Source organism: Bubalus kerabau, chromosome 13 (assembly GCF_029407905.1).
Source record: "Bubalus kerabau isolate K-KA32 ecotype Philippines breed swamp buffalo chromosome 13, PCC_UOA_SB_1v2, whole genome shotgun sequence".
Taxonomy (NCBI): Eukaryota; Metazoa; Chordata; class Mammalia; order Artiodactyla; family Bovidae; genus Bubalus; species Bubalus kerabau.
The window spans coordinates 28,193,352-28,217,548 of record NC_073636.1 but is presented as its reverse complement, the minus strand read 5'-3'; the positions used below and the strand labels follow the sequence as shown (position 1 = coordinate 28,217,548).

At 39.9% G+C, this 24,197-nt stretch overlaps 1 protein-coding gene across 9 annotated transcripts in view; it reads right to left on the bottom strand.

Annotated features, from left to right (window-relative positions):
* The window catches only part of MCM10 (minichromosome maintenance 10 replication initiation factor), a 42,561-nt gene extending 27,684 nt beyond the window's left edge, over positions 1-14,877 (bottom strand). For 5 of the 9 annotated variants that reach the window (XM_055543845.1, XM_055543848.1, XM_055543846.1 and 2 more), the window contains exons 1-8: positions 14,748-14,877; positions 12,327-12,411; positions 8,976-9,317; positions 7,369-7,473; positions 7,093-7,233; positions 5,057-5,228; positions 2,853-3,018; positions 966-1,133 (exon numbers count right to left, since the gene is read on the bottom strand). In XM_055543845.1, coding sequence (XP_055399820.1) covers positions 966-1,133; positions 2,853-3,018; positions 5,057-5,228; positions 7,093-7,233; positions 7,369-7,473; positions 8,976-9,317; positions 12,327-12,333 — 1,101 coding nt within the window. In that variant the 5' untranslated portion in view covers positions 12,334-12,411; positions 14,748-14,877. Of the gene's footprint in view, positions 1-965; positions 1,134-2,852; positions 3,019-5,056; positions 5,229-7,092; positions 7,234-7,368; positions 7,474-8,975; positions 9,318-12,326; positions 12,412-14,620 lie in introns of all 9 variants that reach the window. The other 4 variants (XM_055543849.1, XM_055543842.1, XM_055543844.1 and 1 more) reach the window with 4 other exon arrangements.
* Between the last annotated feature and the right edge of the window lie 9,320 nt (positions 14,878-24,197).

Sequence of the window (24,197 nt, the reverse complement as noted above, 5' to 3'; positions counted from 1 at the left end):
GGAGATGTGATGGCTAGGGTTTCAAAGCCATCTTGTGACCAAGAGGAAATCTGAGCGACTCATGGGCACCAGCCCTGGCATTAGGGCATTACAACTCGATGGACGTGGGTTTGGGTGAACTCCAGGAGTTGGTGATGGACAGGGAGGCCTGGTGTGCTGCAATTCATAGGGTTGCAGAGTCGGACACGACTGAGCAACTACACTGAACTGAACTGACACTGCCTATGTCTGGATTTTTTACTATCCAAGAAAAACAAAAACTTCAGTGTCTACCATTACAAAGAACTGTAGCGCAGCTTTTCTGTTACTTGTGGCCAAACACCTTCCAAACCAATAAATGAAGATTTGTTGCTATTCTCTTGTGAAAGCAATGAATGCAACAACTTTGTCTCTTACTCCTCCGGATATAATGTGTCTATAACAGAAGCAGTAGGCTCTTGTTGACTCCTGTGGAGAAACTGTTAGTGTTCACACTGTACCTAGGTTTGCAGTTTACTAGAGAATCAGTAGGTAGTAAACCCAAATTCTAATGCTGCTTAAGACAGTGAAAAGTCACTTTAAAAACGAAAATTCTTAAGTTGCAGCTATGATTGTACCAACAAACGGAACAAGCCCTCCTCAACTATAAACCCTTCCTTCCTGATGCTATCAAGGATATTCATAGGAGATGGAAGGGAACCTGAGCCCAAGAACTGAAAAATAAATTCCAGGAAGCTTGGAACGAATTTGAAAAAATATAATGAAATAAGTTCTCATAAAATATTCTAGCGTAGTCTGAAATTCAGATTACTGGCAGGTAAGAAATGAACGACAAACAAAAAGCCAGTAAAATGGAGTCAAAATAATACAAAAGCTTGACTTATTACCTGGAGGTAGACCAGCATAAAGGTTTTTGATAGAACTCAGTTAAGTTATAAAGACCACAAAAAAAAAACCCAAACAAACCCATGGAAACAGAGTCTTACCTCCTCTGAACCATCCTTGGGCTTCATGGGGTTTGCATTGAGCAGCCCTATGACAGAACCCTGCTCAGTCTTCCAGAGTTCTTTGTGAACCTCTCCAAACAAGAACAGTGACACACATCGCGTCAGGTCACGAAGATCATTCAGTCGCCAGATGCTAAATGTTTTCCCCTGGAGCAAATCATTTATGCTTATCTTTAATAAATCTTGTACAATGGGTTACAATGTCTTCATTTACAGTTCAAGTGTTCTACTGTGGAAAATATCTAAGCATGACCCAGTCTGAATAGGTTATCATCAGAATGTCTGTTAATTATAAATTAATCCTTTCTCCAGGCTTTGGTATGCTTCTTCTCATTTTAGAAATGAAGGTGAAGAAAGGCAAGCCTCAGAAAGAAATAGCTTTCTTGTTAGCTTGTTAACTTTGTTTCTTCAAATGTGTTATTAGCAGACACAAACTACTATATAAAATATTTAGATGATAAAGACTAGTACTGTAAAGCATAGGGAACTATATTCAATATCCTGTAATAAACCATAATGGAAAAGAACATGAAACATATCTATATATGTATAACAATCACTTTGCTGTACACCTAAAACACAACATTGTAAATCAACTATACTTCAATAAAAAATTTACTGATATATATTTAATAAATATTATTTACCATTATGTTAATATTAATAAGGAAGTTTCAGTTCAATGCTTCTAAATATTTCTTTAGCTTAGAAGAAAAACAGCATCATTTAAAGAAAACTGGTTGTATTTAACTCTAAAATTTTGGAAATACTATCACATATCAAGAAACTCAAAATGCTAGCCACATATAATATGAACAACTTCCATGTTTATAGATTTTTTAAAAAAGCAATTCACACAATACTGAATCAAGCTATTTTCACAGAGGCAGCCCAGAGTGGGTATGGCTACAGGTTGTAGTGAATTATTGCCTAAACTCCAGTATTATAATTATTCTTCCCAGGATTTATACAACGCCATTCTTAGAGAAGTTCAGATGAATTTCACACCTATTATTTCAATGTCATTATAGCCAGTGGTGATGCAATTATGAACTTAATCAAATGAAAACCAGACTTGTTCACATTTACTGAAACAGACCAGATATAGAGCAGGACGCAGAATCTGAAACTCAACTCTTAGTGTCAGAGCTCATAAAAAAATTTAAGGTTGGCCAAGATCAAAACTGGAGAATGAAATTAGTTTTGAACAGATAATCTGCAGTATTTTAGAGACAGCCTTTCAGGTAATCAAAAGACAATTCCTTCATTTTACAGATAAGGAAATGGACGTCCTTAAAGAAAGAGTAAGGGCCACCTAATACCAGAAGGCTCCTGATAAATGGAGAATGAGGCTTAGAATTCAGCTTTTCTGACTTGGCCACAGAATAATTTTTGTTATTCCTCAGTCAACTGTGATTTTAAAATTTATCAGACCTCTTGTAATATTTTTCAAATGAAATATACCATCCTGTACTGGCACAGGTCAGCAATATCAGGACTTCAGTGACTGACATCTTACATCTAGTAAGGCTCTTCAAATGGTCTTTGAGGATGTACTCCCCTTCCACAAGGGGGATTATTCAGAGCCGTAGGGCATCCACAGGCATCACCAAACAACAAGTAAAATGAGTAAGAATGATGTGGACAATAAAAAGCTCAAGAAACCTATCCAACCAGACCTTCTTTAAGTAGGGCCTTCCTTACATATGTCCCCCTTTGGTACCAACCAGGTGATGGTGTGGCAATTTAAGAACTTACTAGCAATGACTACAAAATGAAACACTGATAGGCTCTGGGTTACAAATCAAGAACATGAGTCTCCACTGCCAATCTGTGATGAAACAGCTGATTAATAAAATAGCTTACACTGTTAGAACTCTGTGGAGTGATTTTCTTCAATATAACCCCAAACGTCACCCAGTCTATTTCTTCCAGCTTCTCACTTGCCATCTTTTCCTTGAGCTGAGACAGTCTGATAAGTTTTCGGCCGATCATTTTCTTGTTCATTTCTGTGGAGGATACTCGAGGCTTTCTGGGTCAAGACACCAGCGATTTGTAGATTATTACTCTAAGAGATAACCGGGCACTGTAGCAAATTCATTAGAAGAGATATTATGGACAGAAATCTCTAAAGCACCTGTTCTCAGGGAGGCTTAGTATAAAGCACATATTTTTTCAGTAGGTAAAACTTACCTGGTTGTTCAGTGGTTAAAACTTTGTGCTTTCACTGCAGGAGGCACGAGTTCCACCCTTATTGGGGGACTAAGATCCCCATGCTATACAGCATGGCCTTCTCCCCAAAAGGAGATAATTTTAAAGATCAGGTTTGCTTTTCCACGGATATAGAACTGGGACTTATGTAGAAAGTAAAGACCACAAATTATTTAAGTTCTTATGAATTCTAATATAATATACAAAATCATGAATTGCTTAGGTAAATTAAGATATTTCAATTCCATCAATTCTGTGAGAATTTCATAAGTTCTACTATTTCTAATTAGATTTTTCAAAAGCCAACATTTTCACATAATAAAAAAAACTGACTCGAGCTTCAATTAATATACTCTCGTTTCTAATGACTGGTTAAAACTCATAAAATTTGCAAATTGTTTTTCTCTAGTTGAATATTAAAATCTGTTTAATGTTGGATCATATAACATATTCTAGGACAAGAGAAAGCAGTCAGGAGAAAACAAGCTTTTTGACTCTTTCAGAAGTTTTCTAGAATAGAAACTCTAAGGGCTAACTCAACAATAAAGAATATTCAGGAGGGAAACACTGACATAAGTGGAGAAATCCTTTCCTTGTTTAATTTCTGAGTTAACAGGTTACTATGAAGCTACAATCCTACAGAGCATCTTCAGGTTCTGAGGTTCAGGTAGAACAATCATAAGAAAGACTCAAACAACTCTGCAACCCCCTAAATTTGTAGGCCCCACAGAAGCTTTGGCTGACTAGTTTCAACTTCGTCTACTTCCATTCAGTTCAAATGTATAGCAATACTCGCATCAGCAACATCTTTATTATCTCTAGGGTGTTTCCACTGGGAAAGGCAGTATTATCTCAGAAGGGCCACATTTACCTTGAAAAAGAAGCCTGAAGTTCCGTCAGTGAGTTTTTACTATATTCCATTCCTCAGATTCTGTCTCAAATGTAATTAAAATATTGATCCCGCCCCCCCCCACCCCCAGTTTTGAAGAGTATGGAGTTACTACAATAAAGTTCTACTGCATGTCAGCAGTCACTTGTTCTCCCCTTGGTCAATAACATATAATTTAAAAACTTAGCAGTTTTAGTTTAGGTTGACAAGGTTCAGGTGTTCTAGAGGGGTTGCACTTGGCTACTCAGACAGTACTAAAGGCAATCTGGTTTCAGAGTAAGGATGTTGTAGAGACACGAAGCCCAGGGCTTCAAGAGCAGTAATAACAAAGGTGCAAAGCAGTAGACACAGAAGACTTATAAGTCCAGGTTTTTCCCTGAACTGATCCTGGGATGTATTTCTATTTTTATTTTTTTCAAATTGGAGGATAATTATTTTATAATGTTGTGTTAGTTTCTGCTGTATAATGTGAATCAGCTGTAAGTGTATATACATCCTCTTTTGAGCCTCTCTCCCACTCCCCATTTGTATTTTGCCTGAATATCTTAATTTCTCCACATAACAATACAAAAGAGCACAGTTATTTCTATTAACATTAATTATAAGAAGATACTACTCTCTTAGTTAAACTGTATATTCCTTTACGAGAATACTACTTAAGAATAGTCTCTACCATTGTTCCTACTAGTTTCTGGTTAAATACAGTACTTATTATTTATTGATTTCATTTTAAAGAACATATATCTTTTATTCTCTACACAAACAAGAGAAAACTTTCCTTATTCATATGTAAATACACTGAGTCAAACTCAGTGCCAAAGGCCTAGTATGGTCAAGTACAAGAGCTATACGTCTCATGTGACTCAGCGGTACAAACACACTAATTCTGGAAGGCTCAGTCCCTAGGAAGAAGAGGAATCTTGTGGGGCCTATGAGCAGAGTGAAAGAGAGGGCTGTCACAATTACTGACCTGAGCCTCAGGCCGGAGAAGGCTTCCACGGAGACTTCCTGAGCCATCTCCCCAGAGCTCCTGGGTGTCCCTGCACTCTGATCCCTAGTCACCCCACCAGGCTTGTTCCCAGGAGTTGTTCGGAGTGGTTGGGAGGGTACACTTGTCATCTTCAAAGGTGAGCATTGGGGCTCTAGAAAATATAAAAACCACACTGATAATTAAACATTATTAGAATTCTTTTTTAATCAACACATGTCAAATCTTGAGAGAATAACGGAAACCCACAGGATCATTTCTGTACTACCCCCAAACCTCTACAGTGTAGTCCAGAACTTCCTGTGTATGGAAATGTTTTATACCACTGCTGTCCATGTGGCGGCCACCAGCCACAGGTGGACACTGACCACCTGAAACTGACCAGTGTGTCTAAGGAAATTAATGCCTTAATTTGTAAACTAATTAGTCACAAGTGGCTAGTGACTCCATCAGTTCTACTCTAAAACACTGTTTCTCTGTGCAATGCCATTTCTTGAATATTCACCATATACAGAGCACTGTGGTAAGTTTCATAAGGGAGTAACAGCCCTCTTTCTGAAATCAGTAATTAGTGGAGATTTGTGCACAGGTCACATTCTACCTGAAAGACGTTCAAAGTTAGCTTCCCTTTGTTTTCTTGTTTCGTTTCAATTCATTTCACTTGTGTGAGAAGGCAATGGCAACCCACTCCAGTACTCTTGCCTGGAAAATCCCACTGACTGAAGAGTCTGGTAGGCTGCAGTCCATGGAGTCGCTAAGAGTTGGGCACGACTGAGCGACTTCACTTTCACGCATTGGAAAAGGAAATGACAACCCACTCCAGTATTCTTGCCTGGAGAATCCCGGGGACAGAGGAGCCTAGTGGGCTGCCGTTTATGGGGTCACACAGAGTCGGACACGAATGAAGTGACTTAGGAGCAGCAGCAGGAGTGGGGATTGGGGGGTGGGGTGCGGCAGGAATGTTAGGGGATGCAGGATATTCTGATATGGTTCTTTTCATATTTTACAAGCATTTGATAATGTTCCTGAGGGTCGGAAAGTTTGGGTATTCTCCTTAATAAGTATAACTCTCTCTCAAATAAGATTGGTATTTACTTTCAAAGTGACTTTGGATCACTGACCCCAAGGCAGAGGCCAGGGTAACCCTGGAACTTTTTAAATCGCCAGAAACCATGCCCTTATCTCAATGCCCCAAAACCCAACTTTGAACACTGCCTAATAAAATACCTTAGTAATATCAGAGGTCCTAAGGGAATGAACACTATAATAACTGGATGCATGGAATATATCATCTGTTGTCAAATAAATATGAACACACAGAGCCTACAGCCATTCTGTATTGCTGTGTCATAAGCCAATGGTAGTCAAAAGGGCCTTTTTGAACATGTGTGATCAATAAAATGCTGCTTACTCTAAGCCAAGTTATCTTCAGGTCATTTTCTCTTAGATCTTCCAAAGAGTAATTGCTTTGGGCAAAAAGACAGTACAACAAAACCAATACAGAGCTTACAAATCCTTTACATTTTATTTTGTGCATATACACGTTATGTGCTGAAATAGGATTTTATTTGAGTACCACTCTATCCTCCTGGCAAAGATGACTTTTCATAAGAATGAACCCTCTGGCTTCAAATAAAACTTGACCATTTTATTAAAGAGATCACTGCGCCTCAGTCTCACAGCCTGAAGATTAAATCTCTAGCTTTCTAGCAAAAGAACTCAACCCAGTGGTTATACTTCACTATAATTCAACTACAGGACTATAGAACGAAGAAAAATTGAATCCACTAAGCATTTAAATACTTATTCTCTACCCAAGTATTTTCTAAGCACTTTGAGATGTGAAAAGATTATGTGAAAAGATTATGAAATATAGAACGTGGTTCCCATTTCCAGGAAACTTACTTTTCTCAATGGGCAGGTAAGAAGACCAACACACACCCCCATACATAATAGTACCAAAATATATTGTAAACAGAGCCCAAGCAGTGAGAAACTAGGGGCCATGAGTACTACACCTGTAGGTGAGACCTTTGGTGTCCGAGCCACTCGCTTGGGTTTTGGTAGAGTAGGGATGTCAAGTTCCGCAGAAAAGCACGATGACTCCTGAATTTTCTGAACTTTCTTCTCCTTAAGAGGGGGACGTGGAGACTTATCTACTTGATTAAAAGAAATTAGTAAAGAAAATTTAGAAAGGGGTTCAAAAACTGTTTTACCAGGAGTTGGATGCAAAAGTAATGTTATGATTTCTTTGTAATAGAAATGCATACTATCCCTACAATTAGTTTGATTACCTGGGGTTTTATGTGAAAGGGCTGGACTTGCAGGCTGTTTAATTGTCGCTAGTTTCAGCTGTTCTTGTAAGGACTTCATTTGCTCTTGCAACTTCCTTAATTCATCTAGCGGAAAAAAATATACTGATTTAAAACCCAGACCAGGTGAAATATCATACATAATGAAAGTGCTGAAATTATTTTTGATGTCTACCCATCACCTCCCAAACTTGAGACCCACAACAGAATCACATACTGAGAACTCACAATTAACTTTTGCACCTTAAATAGTTCCCCTTAGAGAAGTAAACATGGTATTTCCAGTAAACAAATCTCTAATACCAAAGCTGATTATGAATTTGTACTACTGACAGTTAGATACATGTCCATGGTTGACAAGTTCTTAAGAGTCAAGAAATGATTATGGCCCCTAAGCAAGGATGACATACAAATTTGTGAATCTTTCCATATTTAAAACATAAAACAAATAAGATACAAGGATATAATGTACAGCACAGAGAATAAGCCAATATTCAGTAATAACTTTAAATGGAGTATAATCTATAAAAATGTCAAATCATTATGCTGCTGCTGCTGCTGCTGCTAAGTCGCTTCAGTTGTGTCCGACTGTGCGACCCCATAGATGGAAGCCCACCAGGTTCCCCCGTCCCTGGGATTGTCCAGGCAAGAACACCAGAGTGGGTTGCCATTTCCTTCTCCAAATCATTATGCTATACACCTCAAACTAATAACACTGTAAATGAACTATATTTCAATTAAAAATATATATGTAAATTAAAAAAATACATATCAGAGAAGATGTCAGGAATAAGAAAATGGCACTCCTCCCTAGAGAAGGAAATGGCAACTTATTCCAGTATTCCTGCTTGGGAAATCCCATGGACATAGGAGCCTGGTGGGCTCTACTCAGTCCACGGGGTCTCAAAAGAATTGGACACTATAGTGACTAAACAACAACTTCATAAAACTAACTAATATGTATAAACCTTTTCTAGTTGATGTTTATAAGTATTTGAATCTCCTGTTGGGATTAAAATAGAAATTCTGTAGCCAAAATCCACCTGGAATCCTAATCATACAGATTAGGATGAGTGACCTGGGACAAGTCACTTACATGCGCCAATGCTCCTGAAACAATGAACTAAAAAACCTGCCGTGCTGCTTTTTGTGAGATGATAAAAATAGGAAAAAAAAAAAATCTGTAACACTAAAAAAAAAAAAAAAGTAAGAAAGAAAAAGCCACTCCTAGATGGATCTGTTCAGAAAAGGTCTTCTGTTCAAACACAATATGTGGTGGCTTTGTAGTCTTGTCCCTGGCTCCCTTTGCTAAATTCCAAAGTATTATTTTTCTGTAGTAAGTGTGAGAAATGTTAGAGCCATTTTGCAAAGGCTCAATTATAGCTGGCTGACTCTTAATATCAGGGACCGACCGCTGTGCCCTCAAATGCTGGCTTTAAATGCTTGCTCCACTAACTTCTACAATTTTTTTTTGCAAAGTCATTTATCTCTACCCCTGACTCAGCAGATATTTTGAAGAAAGCTGTCAGATGGGTAGTCTTCATCTGGTCTATCATAAAGAAATTAGAGAAAGCAAGTGGTTAGGGCACCTTGCAACTCCTGATTAGTTTTCCCTTGACTGGGAGCAGGAGCAGGGACGACCCTCTCTTTAGTTGATTGTGATGTAGGAGCTTCTTCCTCATCTGTTAAGTCTCCCATGTCTCCAAAGAGAGTGGCCAAATTCTCCTTTTGGTTTTCAGCCTTTTCCACTTCTCCTTCATCAGTCTCCTCTGTGTAAGATTCACCATCACCATCAGCATCAAAGAGCTCATCAAATGAGTCAGGTTCACCATCTTCCTGGGTCAAGGGCTGACTCTCTTCTGAATTACAACCCAAGGCCGACTCATTCTCCTCCAGCAATGCAGTCAGCAGAGACAAATCATCTTCCTCCCCTATGGGAAAAAGAAGAAAAAGGAAAGAAAGGAAGCCTATCTGTGAAAAACAGCCATTGACAAGCAGAGTTAAAACATTCCACATTCATAATGCAGTTAAAATGACTGCAGATTCACCATTTTGCCTGGTACATGTAACTATTGTTCTTGTTTCTACCTTTCTTCTCCCCAAGTGCTTCTTGGAAGGCACTAGGCTAAGAAAGTAGGGGCCAGTATCTACTTAGTTATCTCAGTGGGCCAGCCACTGGGCTAGATCTCTTTATCTACACTACTTAAGCTAATCAGATGACTTCCTGCATATGCAATTCAATCCACAATGGAATAATTGAAAATCATGCTAAGTATACATTTAGTTCCTAGATGTATACATTCCCCCACTTTTTAATTGTTTGAGCAATTTTTAAAAACTACAGAAAGTTACAAAGCATTACATTAAATGTACTCATATCCCATCAACCAGAATTAGCCATAATTAACTTTTTATTAGAGAAGGAATGGGCAGCCATGCCAGCATTCTTGCCTGGAGAATCCCACGGACAGAGAAGCCTGGTGGGCTACAGTCCATAGGGTCACAGAGAGTCAGACATGGCTGAAGTAACTTAACACACACACAACCTTTTATCATGTTTGCTTTTGGCTTTTACGTTAGAAGTTTATTATGTCAAATCTTATCCCAACTCCTTACTGTAGCCACCAGGTCCCAGTGTAATCACTGTCATAATTTTGATGTATCACTTAAGGCCATTCTCCATACTTTAACATAAATACATATTCATTAACATATCTGGCAACTATTTACACAGCATTTACATTGCACTGGGTATTATAAGTCATCTAGAGATTAAAGTGTACAGGATGATATGTGTAGCTTGTAAGCAAAAAATATATGCCATTTTATTAATACATCATGGACTTGAGCATTTGGATTTTGGTATCCATGCAGGGTCCTGGAATATATGCCCTGTGGATACCAGGGATGACTGTATTAACTGATTTTATCCTCAGAGCAAAATAGACAAGAAGACAGATGTTTGGTGACTTGTTACAGGTGAAACTGTCAAGAGCAGGAATTTAAACCCAGGCAGCCTCACTTCAGAGTTCACCTTTGATACTGAAATCAACACTGTTGAAGTGGTTTTAGTCTAGCTCTGACAAATTTTTATACTACTTGTAAATTTTGTTCATTTTGCAGGGATATGTGCAAAATATTTATTAGTACATAGTGAGAGAGGGATCAGCCCTGGTTCTCTCATGAAAAGATGGATTCAAGGTCAAGAGTGTGGAGCCACTAGGCAGCCTTTCTCATCCAAGGTTCCCAGTGGTGTGGGCACAGGCCTCTTCCAGGATGGGCTCTCTATAACAGCTTGGAATGGGAGAGAGAGGTGGGCTTCTTGGCTCTGTTTTGGGTATGCGGTTATCTCACTTGGAGCCTGGGTAGCCAAGTAGCCTCTTCTCTCTTGCTACACCCTGCAGTCTTGGAGTCATTGCTGATTAAGCAATTCAGATTAATCATTATGCAATCTCTGACTTTAAGCTTTAGGTTCTTTCATCAGATTCTAGACCCTGAGTTGGCCACTGGCTCATTTCCTCCTGAGGTCAAGCAGCGTAGAGTGGTAGAAAGGGTATTGGTTTGCTGATCTAGAGGTCTCCTAACCCAGGCTCCTGTGCTGACCTGTTTCATCATGTGATCCTGAACAGGCCCTTAACTTCTCTAGATTTCAGCCCCTGTCTTTTCAGTGAGGGACTGTATTATGTATCCTTAATGCCTGTGCTTTAAATGCCTCTGATTTTATAAAGGAATCATGCCCAAATTGTGGGGAGGTAGGAATGAGCAAATAAAAGAAACAGGTAAATCAAGAAGGAAGAAATCCAACTGGCCAATAAATAAACCAACAGTTCTCTATCTCACTAGTAATCCTGGAAATGCAATTAAAATAGGGAGCTACCTTTTAAAATCATCCATAAGATTAGTTAAAAAATCTTGGATGATGTCTCAGATGCTGGTGAGGTGGTAGAGAAACGCTCACACATGTGCCAAACAAAACAAAACAAGACAACATAATTGCAGCACAGTTTATAGAGGGAAAAGACTGGAACTAACCCATATGCCTTTTACTGGAAAATGGATTACTAAAATGTGATTCAATCTTACCATGGATTGTAATGGAAGGAAATGTAGCAATTGAAAAATAAAATTAAACTGTATTTTGATTTGGATCAGTCTTACATGCAATGTTGAATGAAAGCAAGAGAGGAGTAATACATACAGTGTGAAATAATTTATATAAATATTTTAAAGTAACATGGATACCAAAACCCACAGATGCTCAAATCCCTGATATATTAATAAAATGGCTTATGTATTTTTTGCATACAAGCTATGCATATCCTCCTGTACACTTTAAATAACCTTTAGAAGACTTATAACACCCAGTGCAATGTAAATGGTTGCCAGAGCTTAGCAGACTCAAGTTTAGCTTTTTGGAACTTTCTGGAATTTTTTTTCCCCTCAAATATTCTCTATATGCAAGCAGTTGGTTGAATCTGCAGATGGGCAACCGTCAGATATGGAAGGCCAACTGTATGCATAAGATCTTAGAGCAGTGCCTGGCACATAGTAAGTATATGCCAACCATCATTATTATGAACGACAACCAATGTTAGGAACAGAAAGTGCACCTGGTTAAAACCAATAACATTCACTGACTGAAGTGAGATTTCTATTGAACTACTCAGACAATGCTTGAGGGTAAGGTAGTTATTTTCACTATTTTATAAGTGATTTAAGTAACAACTAAAGAAGGAAATGGCAACCCACTCCAGTATTCTTGCCTCAGAAATCCCATGGAAAGAGGAGCTTGGCAGGCTACAGTCCATGCGGCAGCAAAAAGAGCTGAACATGACTTAGTGACTAAGAGACAGAGAGAGAGATAAGTAACAGCAAGCCCATGGACCAAAGATTGAATTCTCATGAAACAAAGGGAAATTGAGAAAACTGCCAGGACTCACCATCCATGCTGTCAAGTGAACAGTGGTGATGGAAAACTGAAGGAGTATCAGGTGCCCAGGAGATGGCAGCAGTGCAGAACCTTGGCTGTGCGGAATCAACGGAGGAAGAAATCACTCTCAACTGTTCTCTCTCACATTACATATCCAACCAATCCAGCATCCTACAAATTGTAGGAGCTTAAGCTCAGAATTAATCCAGGCTCTGGCCATTTCTCACCCCACCACCAACTTTCTCTCCCTCCTTGTATGGATGCAATCCCTTGTATGGATGTGTCTTGTCTGCAAGCTACTGTTATGCAAACTTCGTTGAGGTACAGAGTTGTTTTGTGTGATACTAGATTATATGGATGAGACAAACTTTGAACAGGTATTATGATGCTCAGAGGAATAGCTGGCATAGCTAAGTAGGATAACTTTATATTATCCTGTGCACTTTCCTCTTTTCATTTAAGATTATTTTTAAAACTACAAGAAAAAAGTGTAAATTTTCTAGGCTATTGTTTAACTTATAAGTGCTCTGTAATATATATGATCTTGATAAGTTCGATGTCAAGGATTAATTACTGTGCTTTCTTTTCATTTATTCACCAGACATTCCCACAATCCATCATGTGTCTGGCACTGTGCTGTCAACTGGGGAATCTGCAAGACTGTAAGGTTCCTGAGGGTTGGATAGGGGCAAACTGTCTTGGTCATTTCTATAACCAACCCACCTCCCACCCTACCCCCAGCCCCATCATCTAGGACCATCTGACAAATGCTAAGGGTTCTTTCTTCAATATATTGCTAAAATCTTCTGTGCTGTGCTCAGTTGCTCAGTCGTGTCTGACTTCTTGTGACCCCATGGACTGTAGCCCACCAGGCTCCTCAATCCATGGATTCTCCAGGCAAGAATACTGGAATGGGTTGCCATGACCTTCTCCAAGGGGATCTTCCCCACCCAGGGATCAAACCCACGTCTCCAGCACCGGCAGGAGGATTCTGTTACCAGTGAGCCATCTGGGAAGACTCTGACCTAAGGAGTCAGGTGGGCAAATCATGAGAGTACTGATGTCTTAAGGAGAGCATCTGGGTACTGAGCCTTGTTTAGTATCTGGAACTCAGTGTATACCTCAGAGCCCCCTACTGGGGAAAGATTAATTACAACACCGTTCCCTGAGTGCCAGTACAGACCTCCTGCTCAGTCACTCTGGTTTTCAACTCTTTCAGTCGAAAATCTTCTACTTCTCCCCAGTTTCATCCAAAAACCTAGTCCGAGTCACCATCAATCTTTTGCCTGGAATACTGTATTAGACTCTCTGTCCCTCTGAAATTTATCTTCTGTGTAAACACGACAATAATCTTTTCTTTCCTCAGCAATATCTGCAATCTTTTAAGAACATAAGTCAGATCGCAGTATTCCCTTAATAAAATTCGAATTAGTTTTCCATTGCCCTTAGAACAAAATTTACAAAGCGTACTCGCTCTCCTATCTACTTTCACTTCCTCCTTTTTTCTACAACCACTCCACCCAAACCCAACCCCGCAATAATGCTTCATCCTGCTAGCCTGCTTTGAACTTCTTGAACACGCAAGTGCTTTCAGGCCTCTTTGGAAAGCTCTCCCCTATCTCCTTCTCATTTTTCAGTCTCTGCTTAACTACCAGTTTTTCTAATCCTTTCCAGACCACTCTATCTGACCAGGCCCCTGGAACCCTCTCACCTCATGGCTTTCACGACTTTATCGCACATTCCACTACGGTGTACCTGTTTGTTATCTGTTCCCTGGTGGCTCAGACGGTAAAGCGCCCGCCTACAATGCGGAAGACCAGGGTTCAATCCCTGGCTCGGGATGATCTCTTGAAGAAGGAAACGGCAACCCACTCCAGTGTTCTTGCCTGGACAATTCCATGGACGGAGGAGCCTGGTAGGCTACAGTCCATGGGGTCGCAAAGAATCGGACACGACTGAGCGACTTCACCTTCACTTTTTCACCCACTTTAAACTGGATAACACGAAAGTAAATGTGATGGGAGCCTTGCAGCCCTATTAGCAAAGCATAAATTTATAAAAGAGAGAGTCCAAACGGCATGTATTTAGAAAACGTTTTAAACGGTTACCTTTAAAGAGAAAAAAATGGACCCTTACACAGCTTGGACGGCCGAACGCCTGGCACCTCTCGGAACGACCCGCCTTTCCCAGCTCCGGAACCGTCCACGGCTCGGTACACAAGGCCCTCCCGCCCGCCCGGCCCCGCATCAGCCCAGCGCTCGGCCCAAGCCACCTCCGCCTTCGCGTAGTTCCAGTCTCACCCACCTAAGCGCCCCCGAGCTCCGCGCCTCCCGCCCTAGGAGCTCGTTAAACTCACACAGACGCCTTCGGCGGCCCCTCAACCTACCCCTCAATACTCGCAGACCCGCTTCTTACCCAGCTCCTCACTCACCCCTTCACTCTGCACAGCCGGACCCGCCAAAATTCCAACTCCTCTCCGCCCCTGCTTCTGATGTCAGACGCACGCCTTCTCGCGCCTGTACTGATTGGCTACTTCAGAGCTCTGGGCGGAAACGACCTCAAGGGGGCGGGGAGAAGGTGACCGCTGCGTTTAGCAATCGGATTGGCTCACGTGACCGGCGCCCTCTTGGTTGGGGGGGCAGGAGAACTTCCGGTCGGTGAAGACCTAGGCTTCTCCGGTTGAGTGTTTTAGCGTCGGGAAGTAGATGTGTCTTTTTGTGTCCTGACACTTTCCGGGACTGACTGTGTCATCCGATTCTGAGCCTCGTTTTCTCTTCCTGTGAGGTGGAGGGTAACTCTTGATGCCGACAAGCCTACATTGAGGCTCAGACCGCGGAACCCATTGCAAACTTTCCCCCTGCCCTCACCGATTGCCGGTGGCTGCGTTGCCTGTATACAGATGTGGCTGATTATTTCTTTTAGTTGATTATTTTACAATCTTGTGTTGAGATAATTGGACTAAAAAGTCTGGTCCACTTTTACCTCTGTCTTATCTTGGGGAAGTAATATCATCATCGTCTGTAAAATGAGAAGGAAAGACTAGGTCACATTCTTTAACACAGTAGAAACCACTGTTTCTAGAGGAGTGCGTGGTCCTTAGACTTTGGGAATTGCGTCAGAGATGGGAGTAAATGTTTTCTGCTTCTTCCCATCAAAATGTCAGCATCTTAAGACAAGGGACTGTATCTTCTTCATGGTCCTATCTCCCGCTCTCTCCTCTTGCTTGTACCTGGCCTGGCACACACGAAATGTTTACAGAGAGAAAATGTCGAGAGCATTGCCTCCTTAGCAAATCACTTAGCGAGAGCATTGCCTCCTTAGCAAATCACTTGGCTTTGGAGGGCTCATTTTTTTTCGTCTCTAGAGTGCTGATGAAAGCAATACCTGGGTTAGAGGGTTTCAGCAAGGATCAAATGAGAATTTCCAGTACATTTTTACACACTGGTTATCAGTCATAATCACTTAGTGCTTCTGTTGTGCAAAGGTGGGCAAAGACGTCTAATTTGGGAGATGTGATCTATGCATAAAAGACAAATTACATAAGGTGACTAGGGGGCACCAATTTTGATGAAGAGGTGAAAGAGTAGGTGAGGTCAAAACATTTTTTTAAAAAGTTGATAAAGTGTGTGGCAGATGAGAAATACCAAGTCAAGAACTTCATTCTGTAAGTGTTAAAAGGACCATGTTTGAGCAGGTCGGGGAGGAAGGTACAAGAGCTAGATAGGGGAAGGTTGTGGCTAAATGCTTAGGCTCTGGAGTTAAGACGGTGTGATTTTTAACTGCCACATACTAACTATGCAACCTTAGCTAAATTAGTTAACCTCTCTGAGCGCCAACTTACCCACCTACAAAACAAGAACAGTCATAGTTATTTCACAGGGAATTCATGACAAAAACTTAAAAATATGCAGAGTGTGCCCAGCACATGTAAGTAAGCATTAAATGTGTATTAACTTTTATTCTTACTCCTTTATCAGGCAATGCTTAGGATGATTAAGCTAACAAAGATAGGTGCTCAGGAATTGGATGTACCAGAAACTGGAGGCAAAGAAACTCCATAGGAGATCGTGAGAGTCTCAGACTGTGCGAGCTGAAGGGAAGAGAAGAATGGGAAACGTGTTATGAAGGAAATTTACCTGCTTTGGTAACTAACCAAAGGAAAGTTGTCTTTGGCAGGAAGAAGAGAGGATGATCGCCACATTGGCAATAGCTGGAAGACCAGCAGAATTATAGAGGCAGAAATTGGTTTGCACAGCGTAGACATGGTGAGTTCAGCCTGAGGTGATGGCGTGGAGATTTCAGCACTACCTTTAGGTTTGTGACCCAAGCCAAGGGGACATATCAGGGCTTCAAGTGTAGGTTTATTGAGTTCTCTAGAGATTTTAGAAGCAGAGTATCTTAGAGTATGTTTCTGGGGGTTAACCTGCCAGATGATAGGCCCAGCAGAAAGCAATGCTATTCAAAATCAGATATTCTAGGAGTAATGGCCAGTTTCCATAGCACCCCTATCACCTGCCTGTAGGCATCTGTTTACATATGCCTTCATGTCTCATGCTTAATGGTACAGAATACTCTAGAGTCTTATCCCAAACTTGAATTTGTCCAGCTATCTAGACAAAACTCTTTACTGAAAAAAATATTATCCTTCCTCAGAGGCAACACTCTACTGAGAGATGAACGACCCCTCTGAGAAAGAGGAAAACCCAACCTCTAGTTTTCCTAATAGAATATTGTCTCTGTTGCCCAAATAAATGTCTATTGCTTTTCAAACTATCTAGAGGTTACTTTAAGCAACAGGGTATGTTCTCCATCTCTACTGATGTTTTACAAGAGAAGCTAATAAACTCTCTAGCCTTGCTGGTTTTAATTAATTCATAAGAACATTCAACACATTTCTTCCTTGGTTTTTGCTGAGTTAACTACAATATATACTTTATGTATGTGGAATAAATGTTACCCATGACTATGGATCCATATATTTAAAGGACAAAATTGCTACATAAACAGTGAGAGTTCCTGAGCCAGTATTTTTTTTTTTTTTGTATTATACTTCATATCTTTGTAATTATTTGGCTAGAAAAGAAGAACACCTATGGTATTGAGTGATGACTAGTATCTTCACAATGAGAACATAATGTTCCTTCAGTAATTTTTAAAATGACAAACTCTGGAAGTCAAAAGATACCAAAAAGGATATAAAATTATTTCTACTTTTTGCCCTTCATACCAAAGCAGTTTTGGTACCTTTCCTTCTTTCATGGAAACATTTGAATATTGGTTCATATACTTGATTCCTGTTACACTTAAATGCTGCAACTGGCTGTTACGTCAGCTTTCTTCCATTGAACTAATGATAGCATAATATCTGATATCTGATATCTCATTAAATCTGATATCTCATAATATCTGAATCTGATATCTCATTAAAACCAATTCCAACAGAGTCCGTTCATTATGGGTTAGATGAAATTGTTAGGCAGTTTTTACTACACTCTTGATTGTATGATGTACACAATATATGTGTATTCATATTAATCATATATAGTTCAAAGGTTTTTTCATTTTTTAAGAAAATACTTATTTTTTAGAGTAACTTTAGGATTACAGAAAAATAGAGTGGAAAGAATAGAGTTCCCACATAGCCCCTTCCACAGTTTTATTATTAACATCCTGCCTTAGTATCAGACTTTTTGTTACAACCAATGAGCCAATATTGGCACATTATTATTATTAACTAAAGTCTATAGTTACCCTGAATATTCATTGGAAGGACTGATGCTGAAGCTCCAATACTTTGGCCACCTGATGTGAAGAGCTGACTCACTGGAAAAGACCCTGATGCTGGGAAAGATTGAAGGCAGAAGGAGGAGGGGGCAGCAGAGGATAAGATGGTTAGATACCATCACCAACTTGATGGACATGAACTTGAGCAAATTCTGGGAGATAATGGAGGACAGAGAAGCCTGGTGTGCTACAGTCCATGGGATTGCAAAGAGCCGGACATGACTTAGCAAATGAACAATGATGACATAGTTTACATTAAGATTCCCTCTTTATGTTATACATTTGATAGGTTTTGACAGAGGTATCCACCATTAGTATTATCCAGAATAGTTTTATTGCCCTAAACATCATCTGTGCTCTTACTATTCATTCCTCCTTCCATCTAACCCCTGGTAACCACTGATTTTTTTTTTTTTCACTATCCTTAAAGTTTTGCTTTTTCCAGTGTTACACAGCTCAAAGCATACAGTATGTAGTCTTTTCAGATTAGTTTCTTTCACTTGACAATATGCAATTAAGGTTCCTCCATGTCTTTTTGTGGTTAGATACTAGCTTATTTCTTTTTATTAATACCACTGAATAATATTCTGTCATGTGGATATGATATCCATAGTTTGACTGGTTTCTTCCAAGTTTTGGCAGTTATGAGTAAAACTATTACGAACATTCAGGTGCAAGTTTTGTGTGGATGTAACTTTTCAGTTCATCTGGGTAAATAGCAAAGACTGTGTGCTTAGTTTTGCAACAAATTGCTGAACTGTCTTCCAAAGTACCATTCGGCAGTTCCACCAGCAATGAATTCCTGTTGTTCCACATACTCCCCAGGTGAATTTGGTGGTGGTATTGTTTTGAATTAGTAGCCATTCTAATAAGTATGTGATGGTATCTTGCTGGAATTTCCAATCCCCTAATGACATATGGGCTTCTCAGTGGTAAAGAATCTGCTTGCAATGCAGGAGACCCGGGTTCAATCCCTGGGTCTGGAAGATCCCCTGGGGAAGGGCACAGCAACCCACTCCAGTATTCATGCCTGGGAAATCCCATGGACAGAGACGCCTGGGGGGCTACAGTCTATGGGGTTGCAAAGAGTCGGACACAACTGAGCTACTAACACTTTCACTTTCAATGACATAAGATGTTTAGCATCCTTTCAGTATTTGCCAACTGTACATCTTTGGTGAGGTATGTATTATCTTTCTTCCCTTTAAAAAATTGGGCTGTTTCCTTATTGTTGCATTTTAAGAATTCTTTGGATATTTTCATACCAGTCCTTTTTCAGATATATGTTTTGTAAAGATTTATTCCTGGTCTGTGGCTTGAGTTAGTTTTTGTGAAAGGTGTAAGGTCTGTGTCTAGAATCTTTTTCTCGCATTTGGATATTGTGCCAACATATTTGTTGAAAATACTGTCTTTTCTCCATGGAATTGCTTTTGCTTCTTTGTCAAAGACTAGTGGACTCTCTGGGTCTATTTCTGGGCTTTCTACTCTGTTTCATTCATGTATTTATCTACTCTTTCACCAGTACCACACTGGTTTTTACTGTAGTTTTATAGTAAGTCTTGAAGTTGCTGTCATCGTCCAGCTGTTCTCACTCAATACTGTGTTGGCTATTCTGGATCTTTTGCTTTGTTAATAGCCACAAAATAATTTGGGATTTTAATTGGAATTACTTTGAATCTGTAGATCAGGTTGGGACAGTCTTCACAATATTGAGTCTCCTGTACAAGAACATGGAGTATCTCTCCATTTATTTAGTTCTTTGTCTTTCATCAGATCTTATACATATTTTACTAGATTTATAACTAAGCATTTCATTTTGGGATATTAATGTAGATGCTAATAGTGTTTTAATTTCAAGTTCCACTTGTTCATAGTGTATTGATATTGGTAATATGTGTCTCTTCTTAATTAACATGACTAGAGGTTTATCAGTTTTATTGATTGTTTCAAAGAACCAGCTTTGGTTTCATCGATTTTCTCTATTGATTTCTTGGTTTAAATTTCACTGATTTCTGGTCTCATTTTTATTCCATTATTTTCTTCTGCTTATTTTGTGTTTAACTTGCCATTCTTTTTACAGTTTTATTTTCAAAAAAGCTTTAGTTACTGACGTTAGATTGATCATCTTTTCCACTTATGCATTCAGTGCTACACATTTCCAGTGCTTTCATTTCATTCCCAAATTTTGATGCTATATTTTATTCCATTTAGTTTATATTTAAACTTTTCTTGAGACTTTGTTAGGCATGTATTTACAGAATGTATTTAATCTCCAAGTGTTTTGAGAGTTTCTAGGTATCTTTGTTACTGATTTCTAGTTTAGTTCCATTGTGGCATGAGAATACACTGTGTATGATTTCTGTTGTTTTAAATTTTTTAAGCTGTTTTATGGCTTAGATGTGAGCCTAAGAAGAATGTGTATTCTGTCATATATAGAATATGAAGTTAGATCTAGTTGACTGATGCTCTTCAAGTCAACTATGTTAATGATTTTTTGGCCTGTTAGGTCTGTTAATCACCGATAGAAGGATTTTGAAGTCTCCAACTACACTAGTGGATTCATGTTTTTCCCCTTACAGTTTTATCAGCTTTTGGCTTTATGTATTTTGATGCTGTCTTTAGGTACATATATAATAGAGATTGTATATCTTCTTAGAGAATTGATTCCTTCATCATTTCATAATGGCCCTTTATCCCTGATAATTTTCCTTGCTTTGAGTCTTTGTCTGAAATTAATATAGCTACGCCATCTTTTTTTTGATTATATGTTCAGTCCATCTTTTTACACTTAATGTGTATGTGTCTTTATATTCAAAGTGGGTTTCTTGTATGCAGCATATAGGTGAGTCTTGTTTTTTATTCACTCTCAAAGTTTGTTTTTTAACTGGTGTATTTAGACCAACGATGTTTAAATTGATTCTTGGTAATTGGATTAATATCTATCCCATTTTTACTGTTTTCTATTCATTGCCCTTGTTCTTGGTTTCTTCTGTTATCTTTCAATCTATTCTGACTTTTCTGGCTTTAATGCAGCATTTAAGTTACTCCATTTTCTCTCTTCTCTTCAGTTCAGGTCAGTTGCACAGTCATGTCTGACTCTTTGCCATCCCATGGACTGCAGCACACCAAGCTTCCCTGTCCTTCACCAACTCCCGGAGCTTACTCAAACTCATGTCCATAGAGTCAGTGATGCCATCCAACCATCTCATCCTCTGTTGTCCCCTTCTTCTCCCACCTTCAATTTTTCCCCAGCATCAGGGTCTTTTCCAATGAGTCAGCTCTTCCCATCAGGTGGCCAAAGGATTGGAGTTTCAGGTTCAGCATCAGTCCTTCCAATGAATATTCAGGACTGATTTCCTTTAGGATGGATTGGTTGGATCTCCTTGCTATCCAAGGGACTCTCAAGAGTCTTCTCCAACACCACAGTTCAAAAGCATCAATACTTCGGTGCTCAGCTTTCTTTATAGTCCAACTCTCACATCCATACATGACTACTAGAAAAACCATAGCCTTGACTAGACAGACCTTTGTTGGCAAAGTAATGTCTCTGCTTTTTAATATGCTAGGTTGGCCATAACTTTTCTTCCAAGGAGCAAGCATTTTAATTTCATGGCTGCAGTCACCATCTGCAGTCATTTTGGAGTCCCCAAAATAAAGTCTTTCAATTTCCATTGTTTATCCATCTATTTCCCATGAAGTGATGGGACCAGATGCCATGATCTTAGTTTTCTGAATGTTGAGTTTTGAGCCAACTTTTTCACTCTCCTCTTTCGCTTTTATCAAGAGGCTCTTTAGTAGTTCTTCACTTTCTGCCATAAGGGTAGAAAACTCATCTGCATCAGTTCAGTTCAGTTCAGTCACTCAGTCATGTCTGACTCTTTGCGACCCCATGAATTGCAGCACGCCAGGCCTCCCTGTCCATCACCAACTCCCGGGGTTCACCCAGACTCATGTGCATCGAGTTGGTGATGCCATCCAGCCATCTCATCCTCTGTTGTCCCCTTCTCCTCCTGCCCCCAATCCCTCCCAGCATCAGAGTCTTTTCCAATGAGTCAACTCCTTGCATGAGGTGGCCAAAGTATTGGAGTTTCAGCTTTACCATCAGTCCTCCCAAAGAACACCCAGGACTGATCTCCTTTAGAATGGACTGGTTGGATCTCCTTGCAGTCCAAGGGACTCGCAAGTCTTCTCCAACACCACAGTTCAAAAGCAACAATTCTGTGTTCAGCTTTCTTCACAGTCCAACTCTCACATCCATACATGACCACTGGAAAAACCATAGCCTTGACCAGACGGACCTTTGTTGGCAAAGTAATATCTCTGCTTTTGAATATGCTATCTAGGTTGGTCATAACTTTCCTTCCAAGGAGTAAGTCTTTTAATTTCATAGCTGCAGTCACCATCTGCAGTGATTCTGGAGCCCCAAAAAATAAAGTCTGATGGTTTCCACTGTTTCCCCATCTATTTGCCATGAAGTGACGGAACCAGATGCCATGATCTTAGTTTTCTGAATGTGAGCTTTAAGCCAACTTTTTCCTCTCCTCTTTCACTTTCATCAAGAGGCTTTTTAGTTCCTCTTCACTTTCTGCCATAAGGGTGGTGTCATCTGCATATCTGAGGTTATTGATATTTCTCCCGGCAATCTTGATTCCAGCTTGTGCTTCATCCAGTCCAGCGTTTCTCATGATGTACTCTGCATATAAGTTAAATAAGCAGGATGACAATATACAGCCTTGATGTACTCCTTTCCCTATTTGGAAACAGTCTGTTGTTCCATGTCCAATTCTAACTGTTGCTTCCTGACCTGCATACAGATTTCTCAAGAGGCAGGTCAGGTGGTCTGGTATTCCCATCTCTTTCAGAATTTTCCACAGTTTGTTGTGATCCACACAGTCAAAGGCTTTGGCGTAGTCAATAAAGCAGAAGTAGATGTTTTTCTGGAACTCTCTTGCTTTTTCGATGATCCAGCAGATGTTGGCAATTTGGTCTCTGGTTCCTCTGCCTTTTCTAAACCCAGCTTGAACATCTGGAAGTTCACGGTTCATGTACTGTTGAAGCCTGGCTTCAGAATTTTAAGCATTACTCTGCTAGCATGTGAGATGAGTGCAATTGTGTAGTAGTTTGAACATTCTTTGGCATTACCTTTCTTTGCGATTGGAATGAAAACTGACCTTTTCCAGTCCTGTGGCCACTGCTGAGTTTTCCAGATTTGTTGGCATATTGAGTGCAGCACTTTCACAGAATCATCTTTTAGGATCTGAAATAGCTCAACTGGAATTCCATCACCTCCACTAGCTTTGTTGGTAGTGATGCTTCCTAAGGCCCACTTGACTTCACAACTTGAGACTTCATGATTGGGGGCAGGAGGAGAAGGGGACGACAGAGGATGAGATGGCTGGATGGCATCACTGACTCAATGGACGTAAGTCTGAGTGAACTCTGGGAGTTGGTGATGGACAGGGAGGCCTGGCGTGCTGCGATTCATGGAGTCACAAAGAGTTGGACACGACTGAGTGACTGAACTGAACTGAACTTAACTGAAAAACCCCATGGACAGTTCATGGTATTCTTCAGGCCAAAATACTGGAGTGGGTAGCCTTTCCCTTCTCCAGGGGATCTTCCCAACCCAGGGATCGAACCAAAGTGTCCTGCATTGCAGGCGAATTCTTTACCAACTGAGCCACAACGGAAGCCCTCTCTTCTCTTAGCATATCAATTATACTTCTTTTTTAAAACTTTTTTTTTGCAAGGGGGAGGGTGCCCTAAAGTTTGCAATATACATTGACTACTAATCCAAGTTCACTTTCAAAGAATACTATACCACGTCATGGGTAGGGAAAATACCTTATAACAGAGAATCCCCAATTCTTCATTCCTTCCCTTAAAATATTATTGTCATTTATTTCATTTATCCATTAAATAATCACCAAATACATGTAGCTATTGTTACTCTGAAGAAACCATTGTCTGTTAATTAAGAATAAGAAAAATAAATGACTTTATCTTCATGTATTCTTTCTCTTGGGGCTTCCCAGGTGGTCAGTGGTAAAGAATCAGCCTGCCAGTGCAGGAGACATGGGTTCAGTCTCTAGGTTGG